Here is a 24,103-nt window from a genome sequence, read left to right on the forward strand (position 1 = left end):
ATTTCCTTTCCTTGATTTGTTTCTGTAGCCTTTTGAAAATGTCTGTTTACTTATTTTGATTTTACTAGTTTTTCATTTTTACTAACTTTTCATTTATTAGTTTCCTGTTACATAATAAAACTTAGTTTATAAAGAGATAGTATTACGTATTACCACAATCACAGGCTCTGGAATCTGAATGTTGGTCACAGTTTTAGCTGTTAGCAGCTGTGTGAGTCACATTGCTTTGGTATGTCCTCGTGTATATAATGGGGATTAATAATAGTGCCGACCGTACTAAGCTGTGAGAATTAAATGGGTTAATTCAGAAGAAGTACTTAACTAGTGCCATAACAAGTGTTCAGTGAATGCTATTTGTCAGGTTCAAAGCCAGTTTCAGAACCTGTTTCCCTAGCTCTGCCTAGTTAAGCGCAAAAATGGTTGTTTCAGAAGTGTATTTTACTTTTCTTGTTAAATGTTTTTCAACCATTGTCATTGGTGTTTCACTAGTACAGGTTTTATTTACAGGTCATCCGTAAATAGGAGTACTTGTTTAAACACAGTTGTCATGATTTTCTAATGTTTTCAGGTATAAAAAACTCAGCACTTAGAACTGGGTTTTCTAGGATCTCATATGGAAACATTCAAGGGATTCCCAGGGGGCTCAGTGGTAAAGAATCTGCCTGCCAGTGAAGAAGACACAGAAGATTCAGGTTCAATTCCTGGGTCAAGGAAGATCCCCTGGAGGAAATCTTCCCACTTCAGTATTATTTCCAGAAGAATCCCACGGACAGAGGAGCCTGGTGAGGTACAGTCTGTGGCATCGCAGAGAGTCAGATGCGACTGAGCACGAACACATGAAGACACTTCAAGGTTCTGTTTTTGTTAGATGACCTGAGTGTCTAATGACTACCCACTGTTCAAGATTCTGTGCTTGATTCTTCTGCGGATACCTGGCACGATCTTTACACTTAAGCTGCATTTTCAACATTTCCCTAGTTTTTATTTTTTCACATGTTTTGTAAATTGGCCTAGTCCCATGGTGAACCAATTCAGAGTGCTGAATAACTGAAAAATAACTGAAGCTATTCAGTCTTCACTGTTTATCACATTGCAGTAGACTGTGGTAATTGGTGTCTAGACAGCTTCATCAAGACAACATTTATTTTTCTCTGGGAAAAGAACAGGTATTTTATGCAATGACCAAATTGATCACAGTTTTAAACTTCAGACTCCATTTAGCAATGTAATAAAGTTGGGCGAGCTAGTGATAGCCCCAGTAAAATGTCATTTTTTGGTCATCTTTGATGAGTAATGTGACCAGCAGATAAGTTAGAAGTCTTGGGGAAAGAATATTCCACATATTTTTTTTTGTCACAGTAGACAAGACTTAAACACAGAAATCTAATATCATCTGTCTGGGCTTCCTGATCATGTTCTGTCCCTGTCCCATCCAACTTGGCAGGTGACAACAGACTGGCTGGGGTAAGGCTTATTTGCTGGGTAGGAGCTAAATCTTTATATAAGGTGGAGCAGATATGGGCCCAGCTGGTAAAGTGAGCAAACAGCATGATGTTATAGGACATACTAGATGGTAAAGAGCATTGTAAGTTCCATGATTTATGAATGTATACCCTGCTTCCCTCTTGAGGTCGTATAGTACAGTGCTCACTTGTAATGTTCTCTGTAGGCCCTGTAGTGTTCTTTCCCAGCTAATGCCTGTACTTTGGGCCTTTCCTAATGACTCAGACGGTAGAGTCTGTCTGCAGTGGGGGAGTTTGATTTGATCCCTGGTTTGGGAAGATCCTTTGAAGAAGGAAATGGCAACCCATTCCAGTATTCTTGCCTGGAAAATCCCATGGAACAAAGAGTCTGGTAGGCTACCATTCATGGGTTGCAAAAAGTCAGACATGACTGAGCCACTAATGCTGGATAGTAGGCCCTGAATGTTTTGAAATACTTCAACCAAAAGTTTTGTGTTTTTAATATTTTACATATTTTTTGTAATGGTCAAGTCAGGTCATTTTATTTAGTTCTCAGAGATTTAGGAAAACTATTTGATTTACATAGTTTTCAAGTGGCTTGTCAATCTAATTTTTGAGGATAATTTTAGTTTTACAGATTTAATGTTTTAATATATCATAAAAATATAAATCACCAAGGGTGTTCTGGGTAAAAATAAAAGGTTTATTGACACAAACATTCAAGAGTATATGCTAGGCAAGTTATTTGGTTTATTAAATTCTAGCAGAAACATCATTAAATGTTACATAAATGTTACTGTAATTAACCTTTTCAATTAAGTGTTTTAAATGTTTTTCCCTTTATATTTTGGACCATATTTTTAAAAAGGAAAAGTTTCTGTCATCCCACCATGAGGAAATAAGATGATACAGTTCTGATTTGGGGAATTGGATATTAGAAATTGAAGCCTGTGGTATGATGGGTATTAACAGACTCACTATGTTAGAGGAGAATTTTAGTCCTGGTGGAGGCTCGCCAAGGACTGTGATGCTTGAAAGGGACAAGGCTTGGCACTGTTGTTAAGGTCTAGACTGTAAAAAGAATAGTAGTCAGTATTTTGATGTTTCCTTCATCATTATTTTACAGTCACATTTGAATAAATGTGTTAAAATCCAATGGGTGATTAATCCACATTTCTTGAAAGAATTAAATGTAGAAGAGATTTACAGAGGAGGTTGAATTTAGCGGAACAGTCAGCCTTCTTGGATTACTTCTAATACTCTGGTACAAATGTTGGTGAAAGGATATAAAACTAAATAAAATGTAACATGAGTATTTACCAATACTCTCTAAACATTGTGGACTCATTTACCATGTGGACTCAAGGGAGACCACAAGCTTCCTTTTCCTACTGTAAGTTAACACTGGCATTACATGCTTTTGAACATTTTTTATTGATACATAGAAGTTGTGGTTTTTAACTGCATGATCCCCTCAGTTCGGTTCAGTTCAGTCGCTCAGTCATGTCCGACTCTTTGCGACCCCATGAATCGCTGCACGGCACGCCTCCCTGTCCATCACCAACTCCCGGAGTTCACTCAAACTCACATCCACTGAGTCAGTGATGCCATCCAGCCATCTCATCCTCTGTCGTCCCCTTCCCCTCCTGCCCCCAATCCCTCCCAGCATCAGAGTCTTTTCCAGTGAGTCAACTCTTCGCATGAGGTGGCCAAAGTACTGGAGTTTCAGCTTTACCATCATTCTTTGCAAAGAAATCCCAGGGCTGATCTCCTTCAGAATGGACTGGTGGAATCTCCTTGCAGTCTAAGGGACTCTCAGGAGTCTTCTCCAACACCACAGTTCAAAAGCATCAATTCTTCGGCGCTCAGCTTTCTTCACAGTCCAACTCTCACATCCATATATGATCCCCTCATATAAGTGTAAATCATTGCTTGTCCTGCTTGTTGAGTAACTGGGTATTCATAGCCTGCAAAAAGTAAATCTGACGAGGGGAATCAGATTGTAACGCGTGTAGCACACGGATAGACGGCAGTGGTGGTGAAGGTGTTTCTTCTCAACCAGAATGCCTACACAGTGCACGTTCCTCAGGAACAGCGTGCCTTTGCAGACAGCGACTTCCATGTTTGAGACCTCCAGACTGAAGTTCCTGGCATGTCTTCTGTGGCCAGGGAGGACACAGTAGACACCTGGGGAACTGCATGCACTCACCTCTGTCCCCAACCCTAGACATGATAATCTTCCAGTTTTATCTGGAAAGTAAGTAATGGGTGATTTTTTTTGTTTGTTTTGGTATATAGGGCTTTTTTTTTTTTGAAAAGCAAATTTTATAGTTGACAAATTTAAAGATATTTTGTTTTTTTCTTTGGTCCAGAAACTTCTTTTTTATTATTATTATCCTCAGGTTCTTCAAGACTTAATAGTTTTTAACTTCTGTGTTAAACATATAGTTATGAGTAGATTAACTTTAAAATATTTTTTGACAGAATCCTTATTTTACTGTCTGTAGTAGATTTGGTTCTGTTATAGAAACTTGTTTGTTCTAAGTTAGCAGATTAATTCTTACAAAAAAAACATTCAGCTGCGAAGAGAGAGTTTTTCGCACATTTAAACAAATCTTTCAGTGAGAAAGTACATATTAAAATCTTCATTTTCTTCTCATAGCTAACCTGTTATCCAGGTCTTTCCAGTAGTTATGATGAGCACTGTTGTTTAAGAAAAAAGCAAGCAAGAGTTATTTTCTTTCACCTTTTCCTTATATACCTTTGGTTTTATTGCTGTGTATTTCCATGGGACCCTTGGTTTTAAACTGCGTTTGAGTCTGGATGTACGCAGACACTTTGCACATGCCTCTACTTGAAATGACTCTTGATAAACTCCTGCTCATTCTCCTAAACAGCTTGGCTAGATGGGTTTCTCCTATGCCTTTTCAGTATGACTAGCAGTAATACCTGCTTTTCATCTGAATTCTTCAGCACATTTTAGCATGGTTTTGACATTAAAAGCAAAATGGAAGAAATCTTACACCAAAATCATCCAAAGTGGCCTTCCTTATGAATAATGAAATGAGTATTAATACTCATGTTTTAGAGTGTTTAATACCCATGTTTTAGAGTCATTTTGTAACCCTAGAAGACTTAGTCTGTTTTTATTCTGCAATTAGTATTGACAAGTATACCTGCAGTCAGAGACCACCAGAAACATACTTGTAGTTTAACAAGTTTATTTATTACTCGTCACAGCAAAGAACATAGGCCTTAGGGAATTTGAGGTGTCTCAGTAAGAGGATCTTATGAAGATTATATTATAGGCTTTGGACTGGATCATTGGGACGAGGGTTTAAGGACGTGAGGGCTGTCATTCTTTTAGCATAAGAGAGACGTTTGATATTTTGTGCTTTGTGCAGGACCTTATTTTTGTCTCACCTCATCATGATCTCTGACTTAATTTAATAGATGTTTAGTGAGATTGTCCAACAGAACAGAATGGTTTAGCTGTAATTGTCAGATCAGTTTGTAATAACATTGAGGCTTAGTTGTGAGCATTAGATTAGTTCTCAGAGGAAGTGACTGCTCCGACCCCCCGCCCCCTGCCCCCCATAGCTTTTAAGTCCAAGTGGCCTTTGATTATGTAGGAACCAGCTGATGGGGAGGCCAAGATTTAATAGCAGTGACATATTTGGTCTGTCACTTGAACAGGCTGCGATGATATTGACAGGGACATTTTTATAAAACAGCAACTGGGAAGCTTGCCAGTTTTCAGCTGGTTATAAGTAGTTATAGGTTTCCCCCACTATCCTAAAGTAGGACACAGCTTACGAACAGATGTACAAAATAAATTGATCCAAAGCATGGATGCTTACGGTTGCAGTGCACAGCTACCATGGCTTGATGCAGAGATGCTGAGTGTAATTCCTAAGGAAAGAGCTTGATGGCACCACTTTCGTTGTTCAGGGAGACCACTCTTCTATATTGGCTTTCCTGCAAAACCTGAATGCTTTTGCCTTTTTTGTAAAAGCAGAAATCCTCTTTGGATTTCCTTCTGTCAGCGTTTTTCACAAGTTGAGGGTCTGTTGCTAACCCTGTGTTGCACAAGCCCTATCATGCCGTTTTCCAACAGCATCCGTTTTTAATTAAGGTATGTACACTGTGTTTTTAGGTGCACTGCTCTTATACACTTAATAGACCACAGTGTGTGTGAGCACAAGCACTGGGACACCAGAGGTTCGTGCAGTTTGCTATATTGTGGTGTTCTAGAATCAAACCCACAACATCTCTGAGGTATGCCTGTACTAATGTAGGTCTTTCATAAAAGTGAAGCGGTGTAAAGTGAACTTTGGAAAAGCAGGGGATACCTGTAGTGGGTAAAAACATGTTCTTTTTTAAGAAATAAGATCAATAAACTTTTATTAATCTCTCTGGAATCCTAAGGGTTTACTCCACTAAATTTAGCATCTCAGGATTAGCTTTTTGTACTTCAGGAGTTCTTTCTTTACATCTGGGAAGAATCAACTGTCTGTTTTCTGAATTGTCTGTGTTAATACGTAGCCATATACATCAAAGGGATTGTAAAGGTTTTTAAGACTTAAGAACACTGTTTGAAACCTTACAATTAATAATTAAAATAATTGTAAAATTCTTTATGAACTCTCAAGGCAAAAATAAAAGGACCATGTTTTTCATAACTCCACTCTAGTCATATTCATTGAAGGTCACTGAAAAGAAATTTATATTTATCCGTTTATTCATTCCCGTTTTCATGAGCAGTACAAGTGATAGCTGGAGATTTTTAGTTTAAAAGCATCTATTTTAATATCTTCATATATATCCTAAAGTAAGCACTGCATTATTTTTTTTTCCTCTTCCAAGTGTTTTTTTTTTTTAATATATTTTTTTATTGAGGGATAATTGCTTAACAGAATTTTATTGTTTTCTGTTAAACATCAACAAGAACCAGCCATAGGCACACCCATGTCCCCTCCGTCCTGAGCCTCGCTCCTGTCTCCCTCCCCATCCACACTTCTAGATTGTTGCAGAGTCCCTGTTTGAGTTCCCTGTAAGCACTGTGTTATTATAGTGCAGAAAAAAGTATCACTCTAATTCATGAGGTAGTTCTTACAGGTTTGCAGTTTTTAAAGTGGTAACTTTTTAAAATCAGATATTTTAGAACATCTCATGCAAGTCTAGAGGTAATCTTTTTAAAATTTGAAGGTCTTCAGAACAAAATTGCCTCCTAGGAAACTGCAGAATAGGCTTTTTCTGTTGTATTTTACCTTGAACAATAAACTAAGAGTATTTGCCTTAACACTGAATCTTTTTATCATTTGATAACAGCTTAGTAAGTTTTAATACTGGAAAAGTTAGGTTTGTAATTAAGACTTTATTAAAAGTATAGAGCACATTTGGGTAGTGTCACATGATAGAATTCAAAATGTTTAGCTCCATTAGACAAGCAGACACATTGTAGGTAAACTAGTCTCTTCATGTGATATCACTAGTTCTGCCATTGGTGTATAGAATTTTCCTATAGATAAAAGAATATAATCACATTTTGTCATTAAAATCTTCATGCTAGCTTTGAATGTTTATGAGAATCTCAAAAACCTTTAAGAAAGAATTTAGATTGCAAAACTTTTGACATCTTGATGCTTTTAGTAGAGCACTAGTAGCATAAAAAATATGGTTGATTTGGACCAAACTAAGGATGATAACTTTTCAAAATAAGGTTTTTTCTTAAAGACCATTAAACATAAAAAAATGTATTTAAAAAAAATGTGTTTAATCATGGTTTTAAACACTCTATAATGAACTATTTAGATTTTATTTAATAAGTACAGTAAATATTTTTGCATGGGAAAGAGTATTCCAGAGTTATCACAGATTTCAAGATTGATAGGGAACTTACTATGGTACCATTTTTAATCTGTGTGTACGTTACATGTAAATGCCAGAATATATCTCCTTGTAATTTAGGCACAAAGGTTTATGATATGTTCTCTTGATTTAAAGTAACCTTGATTTAAAGGTTTTATAATTTATCTGGGCAGCATCCCACTTTCATGATCTCCACAAAATTGACTCTACTGTTATTTACTGTAACCAGTAGATTTGCGTTTATGTTTTCTTTGTAGCTGTCCACTTAACAGAAGTACCAGAATAGTACAAGTACACTATGTCTTTTCATAGTCAATGATGTGTGCAAATCTTATTTGTAATGTCATTTTTTTCTATAAAAAAACAGAGGGGTAAATTCTCTGCTATGTGTATTGTTACCTTTAAAATATAGGAGAGTATAGTGTAATTGCTATTTCCAGTGGTTAAGGGACAAGGAAGAAGAAATCATTAATGTTACTGAACCTCCTTCTAGCTGTTCCAAAATTCTGGGTACACTCACAGTTTCTACTTGGGCAGTCTTTGTTTTTCCTCCAGAGTACCTTAAACATTACTCACTTAAGAGCAGCAGGTCTGGCTTTGAATCCCAGCTCTGCTACTGGGCAAGTCAGTCTCTTCTGTATGTGTTTCCTCCTCTGTAAAGTGGGGCTAATGATACCTACCTCACAGGGTTGTTGTGAGGGTCCCAGAAGTACACAGAAGGCACTTCTCATGTTGCAGGCTTGAAGCAAATGTTTGTTGCTTAAATCATATATGTGCTAGGAAAGATGGGGAAAGCATGGAAGATATAAAGAACGTAACATTTAAGTTAACTTGATTTAAGAGGAGGTTGAAATTGATTAGGAAAGATTAAATAAAGGGTTTATTTATGAGGCGATTACTAGATCAAGAGTTGGGATGGGTTATATAAGATTATCCTATTTCGGTAGTGATTCTTAGGTTTAGAAGTGTCATTGATAAAATTAATTGTATTGTAAGCCATATTTAAATAAATAACATTCTACTGAAATGGAAGTATGACTTATTTTTTGAAGCTTTATTTATGTAAGTCCTCATACTTTATTTCCACTGTCATCTTAGAACCACAGCACTACCTTAAGGCAGTTGTTCACTTCCATTATTCCCCAGGCACTGTGTCCAAAGTTCTGTTTTTTTCCTTTTTTTGGTTGCTTGTTTGGCTTTTGAATAGATACTATATTTGAATCTTTCCTGAGAATCACTAGGCTTCCCTGGTAGCTCAGCTGATAAAGAATCCGCCTGCAATGCAGGAGACCCCGGTTTGATTCCTGTGTCAGAAAGATCCCCTGGAAAAGGGATAGGCTACCCATCCACTCCAGTATTCTTGGGCTTCTCTGGTGGCTCAGCTGGTAAAGAATCCTTCTGCAATGCGGGAGACCTGGGTTCGATCCCTGGGTTGGGAAGATCTCCTGGAGAAGGGACTAGCTTACCACTCCAGTATTCTGGCCTAGAGAATTCCATGGACTGTATAGTCCATGGGGTTGCAGAGAGTCAGACACAAATCACTAGCTGGTTTTTTGAGTTCTGGTTAGGTAAATTTATACTTGGTGAATATATAAAATATACTGAGATATTCCATAGATACAGCAGAATATTCTGTCCCAATCTTATTACTACTAGGTTTATAATATCTTGAAAAAATATAAAGGCCAAAAAAATGGTACATCTCTGTGGTGTGAGTTATTTGAGCATTTCAAATAGACGTTTTACTTTAGATTGAAATCACATTCTCCAGTTTTAGAGATATTTATATAACTGTCAATGTGGTCACATTATAAGTCCTTATTCTGTTTTTCTTCAGTCTTTGATTTTCTCCTTTTATTTTTGCCTTTTCTGAAAATTAGTAAATGAAAAGTCATTCTTCAAGCACAGTAAGGTTGAGAAACCTTCATTCTGCCACATTACTTTTATTTGTGTTTGGTGTGATGGCTGAAGATGAGAATTAAATACCAGAAACTGAGAACTGCGTGGTCCCACACTCCTCACCATCACACTGGTCCCACAGAGTGCAGACAGGCGGTGTTGCTGCAAATACCTGGCTAACCTACGTTTTCTCTCTGGGAAACATTGATGACTCAACTTAGTGTGGCTGACTGGCAAAGAAATACATAAACTGTGGTTATGCATTTACACAAGTGTGTTCAAAATACAATCAAGAGACTGGAGCCCACTGTCAGTATTTACCTTTTAAGAGGTGTCCTCACTAGTTAATATGGGTTTATGTTGACTTTTCCACATCTTGTCCTGTCACCAGAAAGATTACAGATGATGAATACAAATTCAGGCTGACTTCCTAACACTTACTGAACCTACATGTGGATATTGTTTGCAACCTTGGCTTTGTTAGCCGCACCATTCCCTAACCAACCAGGCTGAAGACCACATGCAACATTAAGATGCATTTGTTTCCATCAGTTGTTCATGGCAACAAGTATATTCTGTGTAACACATGGAGGTGAGCTTTGGAGAGAACTGTAATGTCTGGATTCACACATTCCCACCCTGTGCCACATGGAAGGCTGAGATCTATGATACATCAGTGTTGGGGGAAGGGAGGGGTGGACAGGTAAGGAAAGAATTGGGTGGGATTAATTTTGAAACTTTACTTTAGAATTTTCTACCTTTTACAAAGGTAATAAAGGTTCATAAAACGTTCAAGCACTTAGAAGTAAAAAGTCAGTGTCTTCCCCCTCCTCGAGAGATAATCACTATTTCCTTCATGGTTTGGTGTGAATGTTTCTGCAACTCTTATGCATCTATAAAAAGACGTTGAAGAAAACCTACTAAAATGAGGTTATACTACATGTATTATTTGGCTATTTGCTTTCCTCACAACACAGTATATCATGATCATGTTTTCATGTTGTTACTATTCCCGTTTTCTCAGGTAACTGCTCTATAACATTTCATAGCATGTGTCGATCATAGCTGATTTCACCATTATCATTGATAGGCGTTTAGGAATTGCAAGGAGTTTTCCCATAGTTGTGCACCAAGCTTTCTGTACCTTTTGGTTGTTCCCACTTATGTAAATTTTCCTTTATGATAGAATCCTAACAGGAAACTTAATGGATAACATTCAAACTTTCTTTTGAAAGATACTTCTGAGATTCCTCACCATCTTGGAGTCATTAATGATTAAGAATGTTATTATGGTCCAGCCAAAAATTATAGATTCTGTAGGCTTAACATTTTAGAAAATTTCTACCATTTAAAAATGTAAGCTTATTTTATTTACGTTTATTTTGGGAGTTCTTTTTTACCGTGCCTCGAGACAGGTGGTTTCTTAATTAGTTCCCTGACCAAGGATAAAACTCACTCACCCTGTAGTGGAAACTCAGAATCTTAACCAATGGACTACCAGGGAAATTCCTAACCTTATTTTACAAATTTATAAATAAAATGCACATGTAGAATTTTCTCCGGCACCACAGAGGGATGGAATTTGGACAGTCCTTCTAAACTGTTTATTTCTGTGGTTACCATCAGAATTTAAAATAATACATTTCTTGGTATATCTGCCTGACACAGTACCTGTTTACTTCCTATCATGAAAGGTGAAGAATTTCAAGTATTGACACCACCAGTCATGCCTTTGTTCTGAATTATGGTTGCTTTGATAGTTTCTCATATAGCTTTAAATGTTCTTAGTTCTTTATTTTTTGGGGCCGTCACCTTTATACAACATTCCTTGACTCACCATTTTGTTACCTAAGGAAATCTATGCCCTCAATGTCTTTCTACCTTTTTTTATCTGTCTTTATTTAAAAATAAACACTAAAAAAAAACAAACACTCCCAAGGATTTTTAACTACTGAACATTCTTAAAAAAAAAAAGAAACCAATAAGTAGAATTGTGACTATGAATGATCCTACTGATCTCAGTGTTATCAGATTTATAATAAACTGTGTGGGCAGTTAAAAGTTGTCCTACTTGAATGTCAAGATCAAGTGAGTCTGTTTTCTTAACTGTTGTCTTATAAACTGTTAAAATAATGTCATAATTTAGTTTTTCTTAAAATTTCTAATTTCTTTTCTTTCTTAATGGCACTAAAAGCCTTTATCATAGGAAGTTTTTAAATTCTGCGATGACAGTAAATATTTTGTTTTTGCTTTTGAAGATACTTTTCACCTGTTTCTCTGACTTCTTGCTCTAATTTGGACTGATTGTCTTCTGTGCCTGCAACTGCAGACACACTGGGACTTCTTTGCCTTTCCTTATTAAGTCCACTCCCTGCCTCCCAGTTTAGTAAAAGATATACTCTGTTTACCACCTTCGAACAGTGCTTGAGAGGTAAATACCAGATTTCTTACATCTGGAGAGGTCTATAATTTGTCGTCATACTTGACTTATAGTTTGGGTTTCGAATTGTGAATTTGAAATCCTTTTCCCTCAGAATTTTAAAGGCCTCCACTACCTTCTCTCAGTTCTGCTGATTAGAAATCATATGCTATTCCAGTTCTCATTATTTTGTATGTAACCTGGCTTTCCCTTCTGAATGTTTTTTAAATCATCTCTTTTTCTCTGTGGACTTTTTTCTTTTTTAATTTAAATTTCATTTCTTTCTCTCACTTTGATGTGCAATCTCAAATCTTTATTCCATTCAAACAATTTTTGTCTTTCTTTGATTATCATTTCCCATTATCTCTGCTGTCTTAGGGATCTCAGTGTTCACCTCTTGGAGCTATCTACCTTGTATTACCTTTTCTTTCATATTTTCTGCTTCTGTCCTTTGCTCTAAGAACTGGGGGATTTCTTCTGTTTTATCTTCCAGAATACAGTCTTCATTCATGCCCAATCTGATACTCAACCCTTCTGGTGAAATGTTTATTTTATCCACTTCATGTTTAGTTTCAAGACCTCCTGTTGGCTCTCTGGCCTTTCCATTTTTAATGGTAGTCTTGTTTTGTTGTTTATTTGAAATGCATGTACCCTTTAAAACTCTTCACATAGCAACTCAGGTGTGTGTATATGTGTCTTTAGTTCGATTAGGTCTGTTCTTCCTGTGTTTTCCCTAGAATCACTTGAGTTTGTTTCTTTTTCCTGGTCTTTCTTCCTGTTTGATTTTTCTCAAATGTCCAGTGATCCTTAGTTGGCCAAATATTTAAATGAAAACTTATGTTGGTTAGTAAAAGTCACAGTCTTTTATTTCTTTTGCAGTTGAGAAAGTCGACTTGCCCAGAACACTCCTCTGTCCATAGTAGACCTCACTATAGACTCTGTGTGTGCCACACTCACGGGTGTATGTTTGTGGGTAGTGAACTAAATGGGGAAGAACAGTCTTGGCGTAAACAGGCAACTACCACAATTGCCAGAGTAAGTGTGTTGTGTTCTGAGATGGAGTCCTCAGTTTATTTCACTCTTGGTTGGATGGGCCTCCGCTCTTCCCCCTCACCTTTCCTCCTCCTCTCCTATCTAATCTCCCCTCCCCTTTCTTTCTTTTTCACTTCTCCTTTCTTTTTCCTCTCTCCAGGGTCATAGTGTGGCATTGGCACAAGCTTTGTGCTTTCCTCTCCAACTTTAAGTCCTGTCTGGGATTTCTTCCCAGCTACCTTTTGCTTTGTTTAGAAAGCCATTGTCTGGCTTTAGTTGAATGCAGCTGTTCTATATAAATGGGAAGGCAGGAGGAGAGCCTGGACAAGTTGCTCTATGGAGAGTTCTGTAATTACCCTCATTATAGTATCACAGCCTTTGTCACTGAGCTGTCCCTAGATCCTGTTTTGTTTTTTTTTTTTTAAGGCCCCAACAGTCCATTCTGTATTATGGGTTTTATTTTCTGCTCTGGTTTATTCATCATGAACCCATCTATTTTTGGAGCATGTCAACATTTTAAGTTGAAGTTTTTTGAAATTTTCATAAATTTTATAGTCAGTGACAGTCTTGGAATAAGTACATCCACTGTAAATTTTTAAAAAGTAATTTAGGAAGGAGCTTGGGTACATAATTTTACTTATTCTATTATCTGTCATCAAATGTATTACCTGTTTTTCTTAGTTAATTAAAATACAGTCATAATAAATGCAATGATGACTTCAATTTTGTAGGTCTTCCAATTCTGAGAAAATAATGGCATTAGATCAAGTCTAATACTTAGGTTGGGTATTGGTAATTAGAACTCATGGGTTATTTGAAGATTGAAATTTAGGAAAATCTTAAGAAGTCTGACTTTTGGGAAGTACTTTCCAGTGGACCATTTTCTGCTTTCCCGTACTCTGTCCATGGTAGTGACAGCTCTTGCTGAACAACTAACTCTACATGGAAATCTGTCCTTGTGGTGAGCTTTTTCCAGGAAGAGATTGGATCAAAATAAAGAACTTTTATAATTTGACTATTCAAAATGTGTGCTAGGCATGGTGCTAAGTGCTTCATACATTTCGTTTCATTCTTGAAACTGCCCCCAATAATTGAGTAATCCATTTTACACATGAAAATATTAAGGTTTAGCAAGGGTTATGTAAATTATATAAGGCCAGAACTGGTAAATGACATCTGAGGTTTAAACAGATGGTTTACTACAAATCTTTTCACTATTAACCCTTGTATAGCACATGAACACTAAACATAGTACCTACATAAAATATATTTAATATATCCTTGATTCCAAATGAAACTGTTCTGACACTGTACCTGTGGGCCTGTTGGACAAATCTCATTTTATCTCTTGATTATTTCTTCCAGAGGGAAGTAAATATAGTAGATTGTACGTGAAGTTGAGAATCTGTATAATTCACTCTTGACACTGCTCAGAGAGGGAGGCAAAATAAAACACTCATCTGTTGTTTTCCCCAAGAACACTCTTTTGTTTTGTTTGTTTTTGAACTCTGAGCTTTTCATCATTCATTCAAGTACAAGAAGATGGCAAATTTTAAACACCTCCATGAGGAAATCATGGTGTTCTTTATAATATGTTACATTTAATTTGAGCTGTTTTGGATTTTCACATTTCCTAATAAGCATTACTTGGTTTCCACATTTCTGGAATAGTTAATTTTTTTTTACTTCTGAGATCTATGAGTGAAATTCTGAAAATTTATTATATGTCTTCATTTATAGTGAGTCTTTGGCTAGATACAGAATCCTAGATTCCAAGCTGCCTGCCCCTCTCATTTTAGCACTATCAAGGTTTTGTTTCTGTGTCTTCTTGCTGCCAATGTTTTGATGAGAAGTTTTATGGTAGTTGTGGAATGGCCCTCAATTGGGATTTATCTCATATTTCTCTCATGACTGGTTTTGGTGTGGTGTTCTGGAATTTGGGGAGGAGATTCACAGAGGTAAAGTGCCACTTCTGTCACATCAGAATATGAGGTGTATACTGTCAACATGACTTAATGTTGACTTTGATCACCATGTTGAAGCAGTGTTTGTCAGAGTTCACCAGTGTAAGGCGACTTCTTTCCCTCTTCTCCATACAGTTCTCTTTGAAAGGAAGTCATGAGGCACAGCCCACACCTAAAGCATTGGGAATTATGCTCCACATCCTTGAGGGTAAACCTAAGTTGTTTGGAATTTTCATGTATGAGTGATTCAGCTGCTCTCCTCCTCTTATTTATATCACTGTGAACTAATGGATATTTATTTTATTGGAATATGTTTTCATTATGATGGAAACTAGATAACATGACCAAGCTTCCAGTTGAGGTTTTCTCCATTATCTATTTCTGCTTTGAAATAGAAATGAAAATAATGATCAAGATCCAATTAGAGTGTACGGCTGTATCTGAATATTCTTTTGTAGGAAAAAACTCCTAATTGTAGTTAGAAATTACACAGCCTTCTGGGACTCATGTGATATACACTTACCCCAGCAGTATTTAGGGGTTCACATAACCTTTTTGTTCTGATATAGATAAATTTCTCTAACTTTGCCATTGTTACCTTCCTTTCTTCCAAGGCATGAGTAGTAGTAGATGGGCAGAATTATATAGGGAACCACATTTACCAAAAGTGTGCAAATATTCCCAAAAAGATTCTGGCAAAACTCAAGAGATTCAGAGTACAGTTGATACTGTGCATGGCTATGATTGCCCTGGGGTTAATAAACTGTACTTTGACCTGGATTATGTGTTGTGTTTATCTATCTAAACTTTCAACTTAAAAAAAATGGTCTCTTTAAATGGTCTCATTCAGCTGGGTGAATCATAGTTTTACCTGTTTTCAGAAGGAAAGCTTACCTTTGAAGTACCCAAAGGTATCATTGTAAATGGTTTTGTTTTTTCTTCTTTATTAGGAGCTTCAATTAGGAGTTATCTTCATTCTTGGCCAAGGTATCTTCTGGCATTAATTAGCTTTATTATTAATATTGCATAGGACTGCTCTTTCTGGTAGTCCTATTGATTCTTTTAAAGTTTTTTTTTCTTTTTTTACATTTTCTTTCAATTTTTCAAGCAATGACTATGCTTTTTTCTTGACCCTTTAAAAGAATATTGTACCATCTGTATATTACTGTTGAATTGGGTATATGCATAGAAATGTTTGCTAGAGAACCTTTGACTAGCTAATTACACACAGACACAGACACAGACACACACACAGACACACACACACACACACACACACAGACACACACACACACACAGACACACACACAGACACACACCCCCCCCCCCCCCCCAGTGTACCCTTTCTTAAAAAGGACTTTGCTGCTGGTTTTTGTGTTGGATGAGACACCAGTTATCTCCCATCTTAGACAAATAAATGGCTGAAGTGCTTTATAATATTTATTGTTAACATTCATCAATGGGGCAGTATATCAGCAATGAGGCTGAAAGAATATTTGGTTGTTGCATTCCTTCTCTTTAATCTTCTTTGATAAATATTCTCCAAAATAGCCTTGTATTTTTTGAATACTTTAAATTTTTTTTTTGAATACTTTAAATTTTTAATTGGACTCAAATTATGCACTTAGTCATATATTCTTTTTTTTTTTTTTTTTCATTTTGTCAGAAGTAGTTACATGGCATTAATTTTATGTGTGTTTGATTTCAATTTTTAAAGTACTTGACAATTTCTTTTAGGTCAGCTTTTGTCAGTACTATATAAGCACATGGTACAAACATACAGAAACCATTTTCCTTGCATATGCAAATTAAATATGTACGTTAAGTAGAAGGTTGGCAAATTTATGATGTATCTACTTCCTATTCCGTATGAGTTTTTCTGTTTGTACACCCGATGCTCTTCTGACACTATATCTTCTACAGTTTTTTATAACCTGATAAACACTTCTGTGTTACCACTCAGCTCTGTCAAACCCTTACCTTTTGGCTTACATATTTATGAATTTTAAAAAGAAGTACACATTACAGATATGGTTAAAGGGCCTTTTACTTGTTCCTCTCCTGCTCCAAAACTGTCTGCTAACCTGAATTTCCATTCATCATTTCAGCTAGCATTTCAGAATTTTGCAGATTAGTCTTTTGAGGGGCTTGGAAGTATTGGAAGTATTCAGGAAGAAAGACTCATGGTCAAATTCTCACCTACAGATGTGTCATATACATTGAAAGCCTTGTAAGGCCCTCAGACATGGAAAGAAACTTGTCAGTCTTTAAAATTCAGCATTGCCCAGCTATTTGACCAGAGAAACCCTTTACCCATGATTCTGTGCACTGTTGCTGCTTAGGAGATGCTTTGTGTAAGCACTGCCTAGAGGTGTACTCTTTCCAAAATTTATTTTCCATTTAATTTAATTTAATTAAATTAATTAATTAATTTATTTTTCCATTTAATTTTATAGTTTTTTTTTTTTTTTTTTTTAACTAACATACCTTTCTGGATTTAAAAGACAAAGATAGTAATTACTCCCAATTGATGTTCAGTGTTGGATCAAGTTTAAAATCATCCTACAAAAAAGGAAGGTAAAAGTGCTAATAAATCGCATATTCATTGACCAATGTACAAGTAACTTAATGTTCCTTAATTTTTAAAATTCTTAATTCTGCTGATCTGCTGAAATGTCTGGCTATGGACCATGACTACACATTCCCTTTGCCTTAAACTGAACTGTTATATTTTCTGTTTTTGTGGCTGAAAGTAGCTTGAGTTTGTTGTTAATGTTTGACACACTTTCTTGAATAGCAATTCTTCAACTGTTAATGTTGTGCAAAGTGGTACTTGAATTTTGTTTGCTTTTTTTCCTTCCTGTATTAGAAAATCTTGGTGTTTTGTAAGCTATGTATGAAAGAAAACTTTCTTAAGATTTGTTCACATAATGATCTGATCCAGGAAAAATAAAATGGGGAAATGGACGCTATTTCTGACCTTCAAATAAAATTCTGTATCTTGCTTTTCAGACTGTTCACCAAGCCTTGGGACATATGCACTGTCTTAAGGCAGGGCTGTTTACCAATGTGGGCTAATAGGTCCCTTAGGGTCTGGTGAGGCTGTGAAGGAGAGATGAGGTTCTTAAAATGCATAGGGGTACTAAATTCACACACAGTTTCACAGAGGCCAGGGAAGCTCCTGTAAGGGAAGATCCAAAAACAGACCTTATTCCTTTGTTGGCTTCTAGCCTTCACTGCACCATACTTTATGGTTCTGGAATCAGTTCAGTTCAGTCACTCAGTCGTGTCCGACTCTTTGTGACCCCATGAATTGCAGCACACCAGATTCTGGGATAGGAAATTATTGATAAACAGGAAGCCTCCAGTTTCTACAAAAATAAGCCAAATAGCTAAGGACATCTATCCTGTTATTCCTAAAATTTTAGGATTTATTAAGAGTCTCTGCGTTATATTTCTAGGATAGCCTTTAAAAACAATAACATCTAAACATTTTACCATTAGGAAAATGTTTTTTTCCCTGCATTCTGCACCTTATTTCAAGATAGTTACGTGACACTTACTTAAAAAGGTTTTTTATTTGTTTTGTGGACAGCTATCTCTAAAAAACCTGTATTAATTTTTGCTGGCTTAATTTCCATCTATATTCAGAAAACTTTTTTAAGCATTAACTTTCTTAAAAGCTTTTGTGCCTGGACTTTGTGGTTCCACAGATACTTCCCCAGAGTTCAGTTCTGTTTGTTTGCCGATCACCTACTTTAGAGATTGAGCCCCTGTAATAGGAGCCCAATAAGTACTGTTGAGCACTTTTATTTTGAATTAGTGAACAAGTGAAAGATAGATGAATGCATGAAAGAGTAATCAGGTGGAATAAGTAAAGTTATTAATCTCCCCATTCAGTATAAATTCTAATGCACAATTAATGGTTTCTTTCAGCAAACAAGTGTATGAAGTAATAAGCTAAACAATTCTGGGTGTCAGACACTGGTTAACCCACAAAGCAAATGCTACCTGTCTCCCAGAGATGCTAATTCTGTCACTATTCGTTTAGCGAGGATCCTGAAGGAATGTTTAGCTACCGAAGAAATGATGCAGAACTCACTGCCCTCAAAACTTAAGTTTGAAAATGTATGATTAGATTAATTTGGAATTTCTTTGGGTGGAGTTGAGTCATGGTTGTCACATTTAACAGGACCTTGCTCTTCAAGGTCAATGTGATTACTTCTCAGGTAAAAGTAATTCTTATTTTTGTGTTTAGGTTTCACCCCTAAATTCTTTCCATATTTTCAAGATGGAAAGATATTTAGAAGGTTTCCTTCTGCACCCTCCTCATTTACATTTGTGCAAGCAAAATTTGATAAACAAAAGAAACTCTTTGCCCCTTTATATGGATGTTTTATATTTGGTGAGGTGAAGGGAAGATTGGACACGGGAAGGAGGCAGTCCTGGCTACCAGTGGTCAGTGGACTAACCCAAATAGGCCTCAGTTTTCTCTTGTAAAACTTTTACAAGACTTTATAACTTTGCAGGTCTTCACTAGTTCAAGTATTGATTGAAGATAATTTTTTGTTGTTGCTATCATTTTGTAACTGAGATAGTAAATAAAAATAATGTGATTATGGAGATTTAAGAAGAAAGTTTTTTTAAAAAATAAATGTCTAAATCAGTGTTGTCCGATAGGACTTCTTGTGGTGATGGAAATATTCTATATTTATGCTTCCGATATGCTAGTCATTAGTCACATGGGGTTGTTGAGCACTTGACATGTTGGTAGTGTGACTGAGGGATGTATAAAAACATTTAAATAGCCACATGTGGCTAATAGCTACTATGTTGAACAGTGCAGGTTAAATTCTTAAGTGTTTATAAGCATTCAAAAGGAGTCTCACATGTAGATTTATCATGACAGTCTTATTTTTCATTTGATGAGTTGCAACTGGCATATATTAGAATTTGGCAGTTGTACTTCCAAGTATCAATATTGAAATTTTTCTTCAAGCACAGCCTCCATTTCTAGTTGCTGTCCAATACAGCCAAGCTGGGCTTCCTTGGTGTCTCAGAGAGGAAAGAATCTGCCTATAATGCGGGAGACCTGAGTTCTATCCGTGGGTCAGGAAGATCCCCTGGAGGAGGGAACGGCTACCCACTCCAGTATTCCTGCCTGGAGAGTTCCTGAACAGAGAAGCCTGGCAGGCTACTCTGTCTGTGTGTGGTCTGTGTGGTTGCAAAAAGTTGGATACGGCTGAGCGACTAACACTACTACTGCTACTACAACCAAGATCCTTGTTACCTTTCTCAGGGATCCTAGAGTTTTTATTTGGCAACCATGTGCCTGCATCACTGGCTTCTTAAAGCTCTGCCATCCTAATGATGATTGTATGTGTTTGCTACAATCTACCTGTAGACTCCCATCAGTACCCTACAGATCTATACGTTGTTCCTTTATAGTATCTGGAGCAGGTTTGGTGTTGTTGAGAGTTTTATCTTTGTATTTTTTATAAGCTTAAACCTGAAACATTTAAATGTTGCTTTAAAAAATATTTGGTCTTTCATTGTTAAGAAGTTTTTAGTCCTAAAATCTTGAGCCATTAGCAAGATGTTTTTACTTCTAAAATATCTAGGTCACTAGGCCAATAAAAAGTCATCATGTGGATATATATATATTAATTGCTTTAGCATTAAAAATACCGCATTCTTGAAATTTCCATGTTTGTGGATAACAAAGCACTTTGAATGATTCTATCCTGAAATTATCTTTGAAATAATAAAAATTATTTTATAGGCATTCTGTAGGAATAATGGTTGAAATTGATAAGCCATGTGTTTGGGACTCAAGTCATTTTTCCATGAGATAATAATTTATATAAGGTTAAGTTTTTATATATGGCATGCTAGGTCACAAAACCTAATATCTTTGAACTTAATTCAGTCATACCAAGTCCAAAAGCTTTCAATGAAAACTTGCATTCCCACCGAGGCTCTGAAGTGTATCTCCCTGGGACCCTAGGCACTGGTTAGTTCTGTACTGGCAAACCCAAGTGCTAACTGGCGTCAGTCAGTCCTTGAGTTTTGAATAGAAGGAAACCAGAGGCAGTTGCCGTTATATAGAGTAATAAAAGCACATGTTGGAGATTTCAATCAGTATAGAAGAGTAAATTGCTTCTTAAACCCGTACCATTTCTTCTCCCTACACTATTAACAGCTTATGTTTTCTTCTTTACAAATGGAGCTAAAATCTGCTTCAGATATTAGAAATCAGGTTTATTGAGATATAAATTATGTATAGTAACATTTACCCTGTTTAGGTGTACAGTTCTATGAATTTTAACAAATATATGCATGATAATCAAGATATATAACATTTTTGTCCCTCCAAAAAGTTCCTTCCAATTGCCTCATTTTTGTAACCATCACCATAATCAAGATATAAAGTCTGTCACTCCAAAACGTTTCCTCTTTCAGTTCCAACCTCAATTTTAATAGCTGTATTGTATTGAATTATATTGATGTACCTAAATTTTTCTAAATAGCCCTTTATTGATATAGATTGTTTCCAGTTTTAGAATTCAAATAAGGTCCAATAAATACCTTTAAATATAAATCTTGGTGTGCTTTTTACAGCTGCAAACATGGTAGATTCCTACCAGAGGGATTACAGAATTAAAAGCTGTAAGCATAAAACATTCTGATTGGGCCAAAAGCCCCCAGAAAGTTGTGCTAATTTCCTTTTCAACCAGTTGTGTATAAAATGTCTATAACTCATTAACAGAATCCGCCTGCCAGTGCAGGAGACATGGGTTCAACCCTTGGGTGAGGAAGATCCCTTGGAGAAGGAGACGGCAACTCACTCCAGCATTCTTCCCTGGGAAGTGCCATGGACAGAGGAGCCTGGAGAGCTAGTCCATGGGATTGCAAAAGAATCGAACACAACTTAGTGACTAAACAACCATCTTAACACTGTGTCACCAAAATTAATTTTTGCCAATTTGATGGATAAGATATTACCTAGCAAAGTAGCTTGCATTTTTTTTCTCATTTTAAAAGCACATCAGAAAGTTCATACACACAGTATCTACCCATGTTGTTTATGACTAAAACCACAATATTTTAGGAAATGTGGATAGAAAAATCTTACCTTTATTCTCACAATTTCCAGTATAATTTTCCTTTCCCGCTTATCTGTATGTACATTTTTATAATAATTGTTTATGTGCATTTTTATAATCATCTTTACAGCATATGCATTGTTTGTGCATGTATAGTTTGCTTTTTAAAAGTCCACTTTATTTCAGGGCATTTGTCTTTGTCCCCAGAAGCTTCATTGCAGTAGTTGTACGTTTCTTCTGTTTGGGGGCTGTGGTGCAGTTGATTTAGTCATTCCACTTCTAAACTATTTTATACTTTTTTACTATTATGAACAAGGCTTCAAATACCATGTTTTGAAACTAAGTTTTAAAAAATCCTTTAAAATTATTTTCTTAGGATAAATTTCTACTTGTTTGATTCTTCCGGATTTAAATGTGTCATATTGACAGGAGAGGGTAGAATTTCATCATTTGAAGTAGTTTTTGTCTCTTCATTGGGAATTCAGTAACTTTTTTTCCTGGGGAAGGAATCAGTTGCATATTAGTTTCCTTCTATGCCAGCTCAATCTATTTATTTTCTCCTTTTTCATGAAAAATTATGAAAATGACTTACACTACTTGTAAAAGATTTCATAAAGGTAATCAATCCATTAAGTAAATTAAAATTTTTAATTGACTTTTTTTTCTCCGAAGACCATTTGTTTTCAGTATTTTAAAGTTAGCAGATGACACACGGCGAGCTGCCCTTGCCCGTGCTCCCTCCATGCCCAGCCCTCACGCTTGTGGCACTTGCTGTCACCACACTCTCGCGTGTCCTCTCAGACACACGGTCTGTATTTTCAGCACGTGTGTGTCCTCTGTGTGTGTGCGTCTCTCTATTTAAACCACAAAGGTTAGCAAGCTACACATACTTATTGTACATATCTTCTTAGATTATTTGTATTTATTTTTTTAAGTAGATAATATATGTACGTTTTTCAAAGATAAAATAATGAAAAGATTTGCATAGTCCCCCTTGTATTTCAGTACCCTGTCTGAAATATACCGTCCTTTGGTGAGTCTTTACGCATAGAAAAGCAGATATTCAGTAGGAAGGTACGTATTTTTGTTTTCCTCTGTAACTCTCAAACTGACCTTTCACATGTAATAAGGCAGTATGGAGTAGACGACAAGAGCAGTGGCTTAGGGGCCAGCTTGTTGCATTCATATATCGGCTCTGCCACATATCAAGTGTATAATTCTGGGCAAGTTAGTTAGCCTATCTGTGCTTTGTAATCAGATGTAAAATTATGGCTCAGTATACATACTCTGCTTAGAGTAGTACCACACATAAGGAGTATATGTGTTTGCTACTGCTATTATTTTTATTATTAGGGACAGTGACCAATAAAATAATATTCAAGAATCAGTCCAGACCAATTTGACTTATATTAGTGATATATATGAATATGGTGGCTCAGACGGTAAAGCGTCTGCCTACAATGTGGGAGACCCAGGTTCAATCCCTGGGTTGGGAAGATCTCTTGGAGAAGGAAATGGTAGCTCACTCCTCCAGTATTCTTGCCTGGAAAATCCCGTGGACCGAGAAGCCTGGTAGGCTACAGGCCATGGGGTCGCAGAGAGTCAGACATGACTGAGCGACTTCACTTTCACTTTCTTTTCAAGTTCATTTAACAAAAAGGGATGAATGGGATTTCTCACTTGTTTGAATTCTATTTAAATATTTCAGAAAACTTCCAAAAACAAAAGTAAAGCAACTAAAATATACTTTGTTGTTCCTTTCTTATGGGTTGATAGGGTTTTTTTTAGGGGGGGTTTGTTTTTGCATGTACGTTTTTAAACAAGTATACTTTCTTTATGTAGTAAAAGTGTCTCAGAGAAAGTGAGGTAGAGGTGACTGCTAAGAATATGAACTTTTTTTGCATAGTGTATCACATTTAAAAAAATACTTTCTCATGCGCTTTCTACTCAAATTTGATAAAAATACATATCTATACAATATTAAATTTTAGGTGATAGTGACCCATAAAGTTTTAAAATTCTCTGGTCATATCTTTTAAGGATAAAGTTATTAATAAGATTTAAAGTTCTTAAGGCAAGCAAGAGGCCGGGAGCTTGATTTATATTTCTATCCAGTTTTTCCATCCTTAGCTCTTAATGAAAAAAATTAAGGGAACAACAAAACCTCTTTCCCCTTTCCCTTTGTTGGTTACAAAATAATATATATTAATTGTAGGAAATATAAAAGCAGAAGACAGAGAAATAATTACCTTGAAATTACTATTCAGTTTAATGTTGTAACAGCTTGGTATCGAGGCTTCTTGCCTTTTTTCTCTATGTAGCTGGACACACAGTCCCTCATGTTATTAA

At 36.2% G+C, this 24,103-nt stretch overlaps 1 protein-coding gene across 11 annotated transcripts in view; it reads left to right on the forward strand.

Annotated features, from left to right (window-relative positions):
• WDR33 (WD repeat domain 33) overlaps positions 1-24,103 on the forward strand; it is a 108,572-nt gene that overhangs the window by 64,310 nt on the left and 20,159 nt on the right. For 2 of the 11 annotated variants that reach the window (XR_011570229.1, XM_019968994.2), the window contains one exon: positions 569-8,366. The exons of 8 other annotated variants lie outside the window; for them this stretch is intronic. Coding sequence is in view for 2 of the 3 variants with exons in the window: in XM_019968994.2 (XP_019824553.1) it covers positions 569-672 (104 nt within the window). In the remaining variant the exon portion in view is untranslated. Of the gene's footprint in view, positions 1-568; positions 8,367-14,783; positions 14,822-24,103 lie in introns of those variants that run through there. One more of the 11 variants, XM_070801730.1, reaches the window with a different exon arrangement.

Source organism: Bos indicus, chromosome 2, assembly GCF_029378745.1.
Source record: "Bos indicus isolate NIAB-ARS_2022 breed Sahiwal x Tharparkar chromosome 2, NIAB-ARS_B.indTharparkar_mat_pri_1.0, whole genome shotgun sequence".
In the NCBI taxonomy this organism is placed as follows: Eukaryota; Metazoa; Chordata; class Mammalia; order Artiodactyla; family Bovidae; genus Bos; species Bos indicus.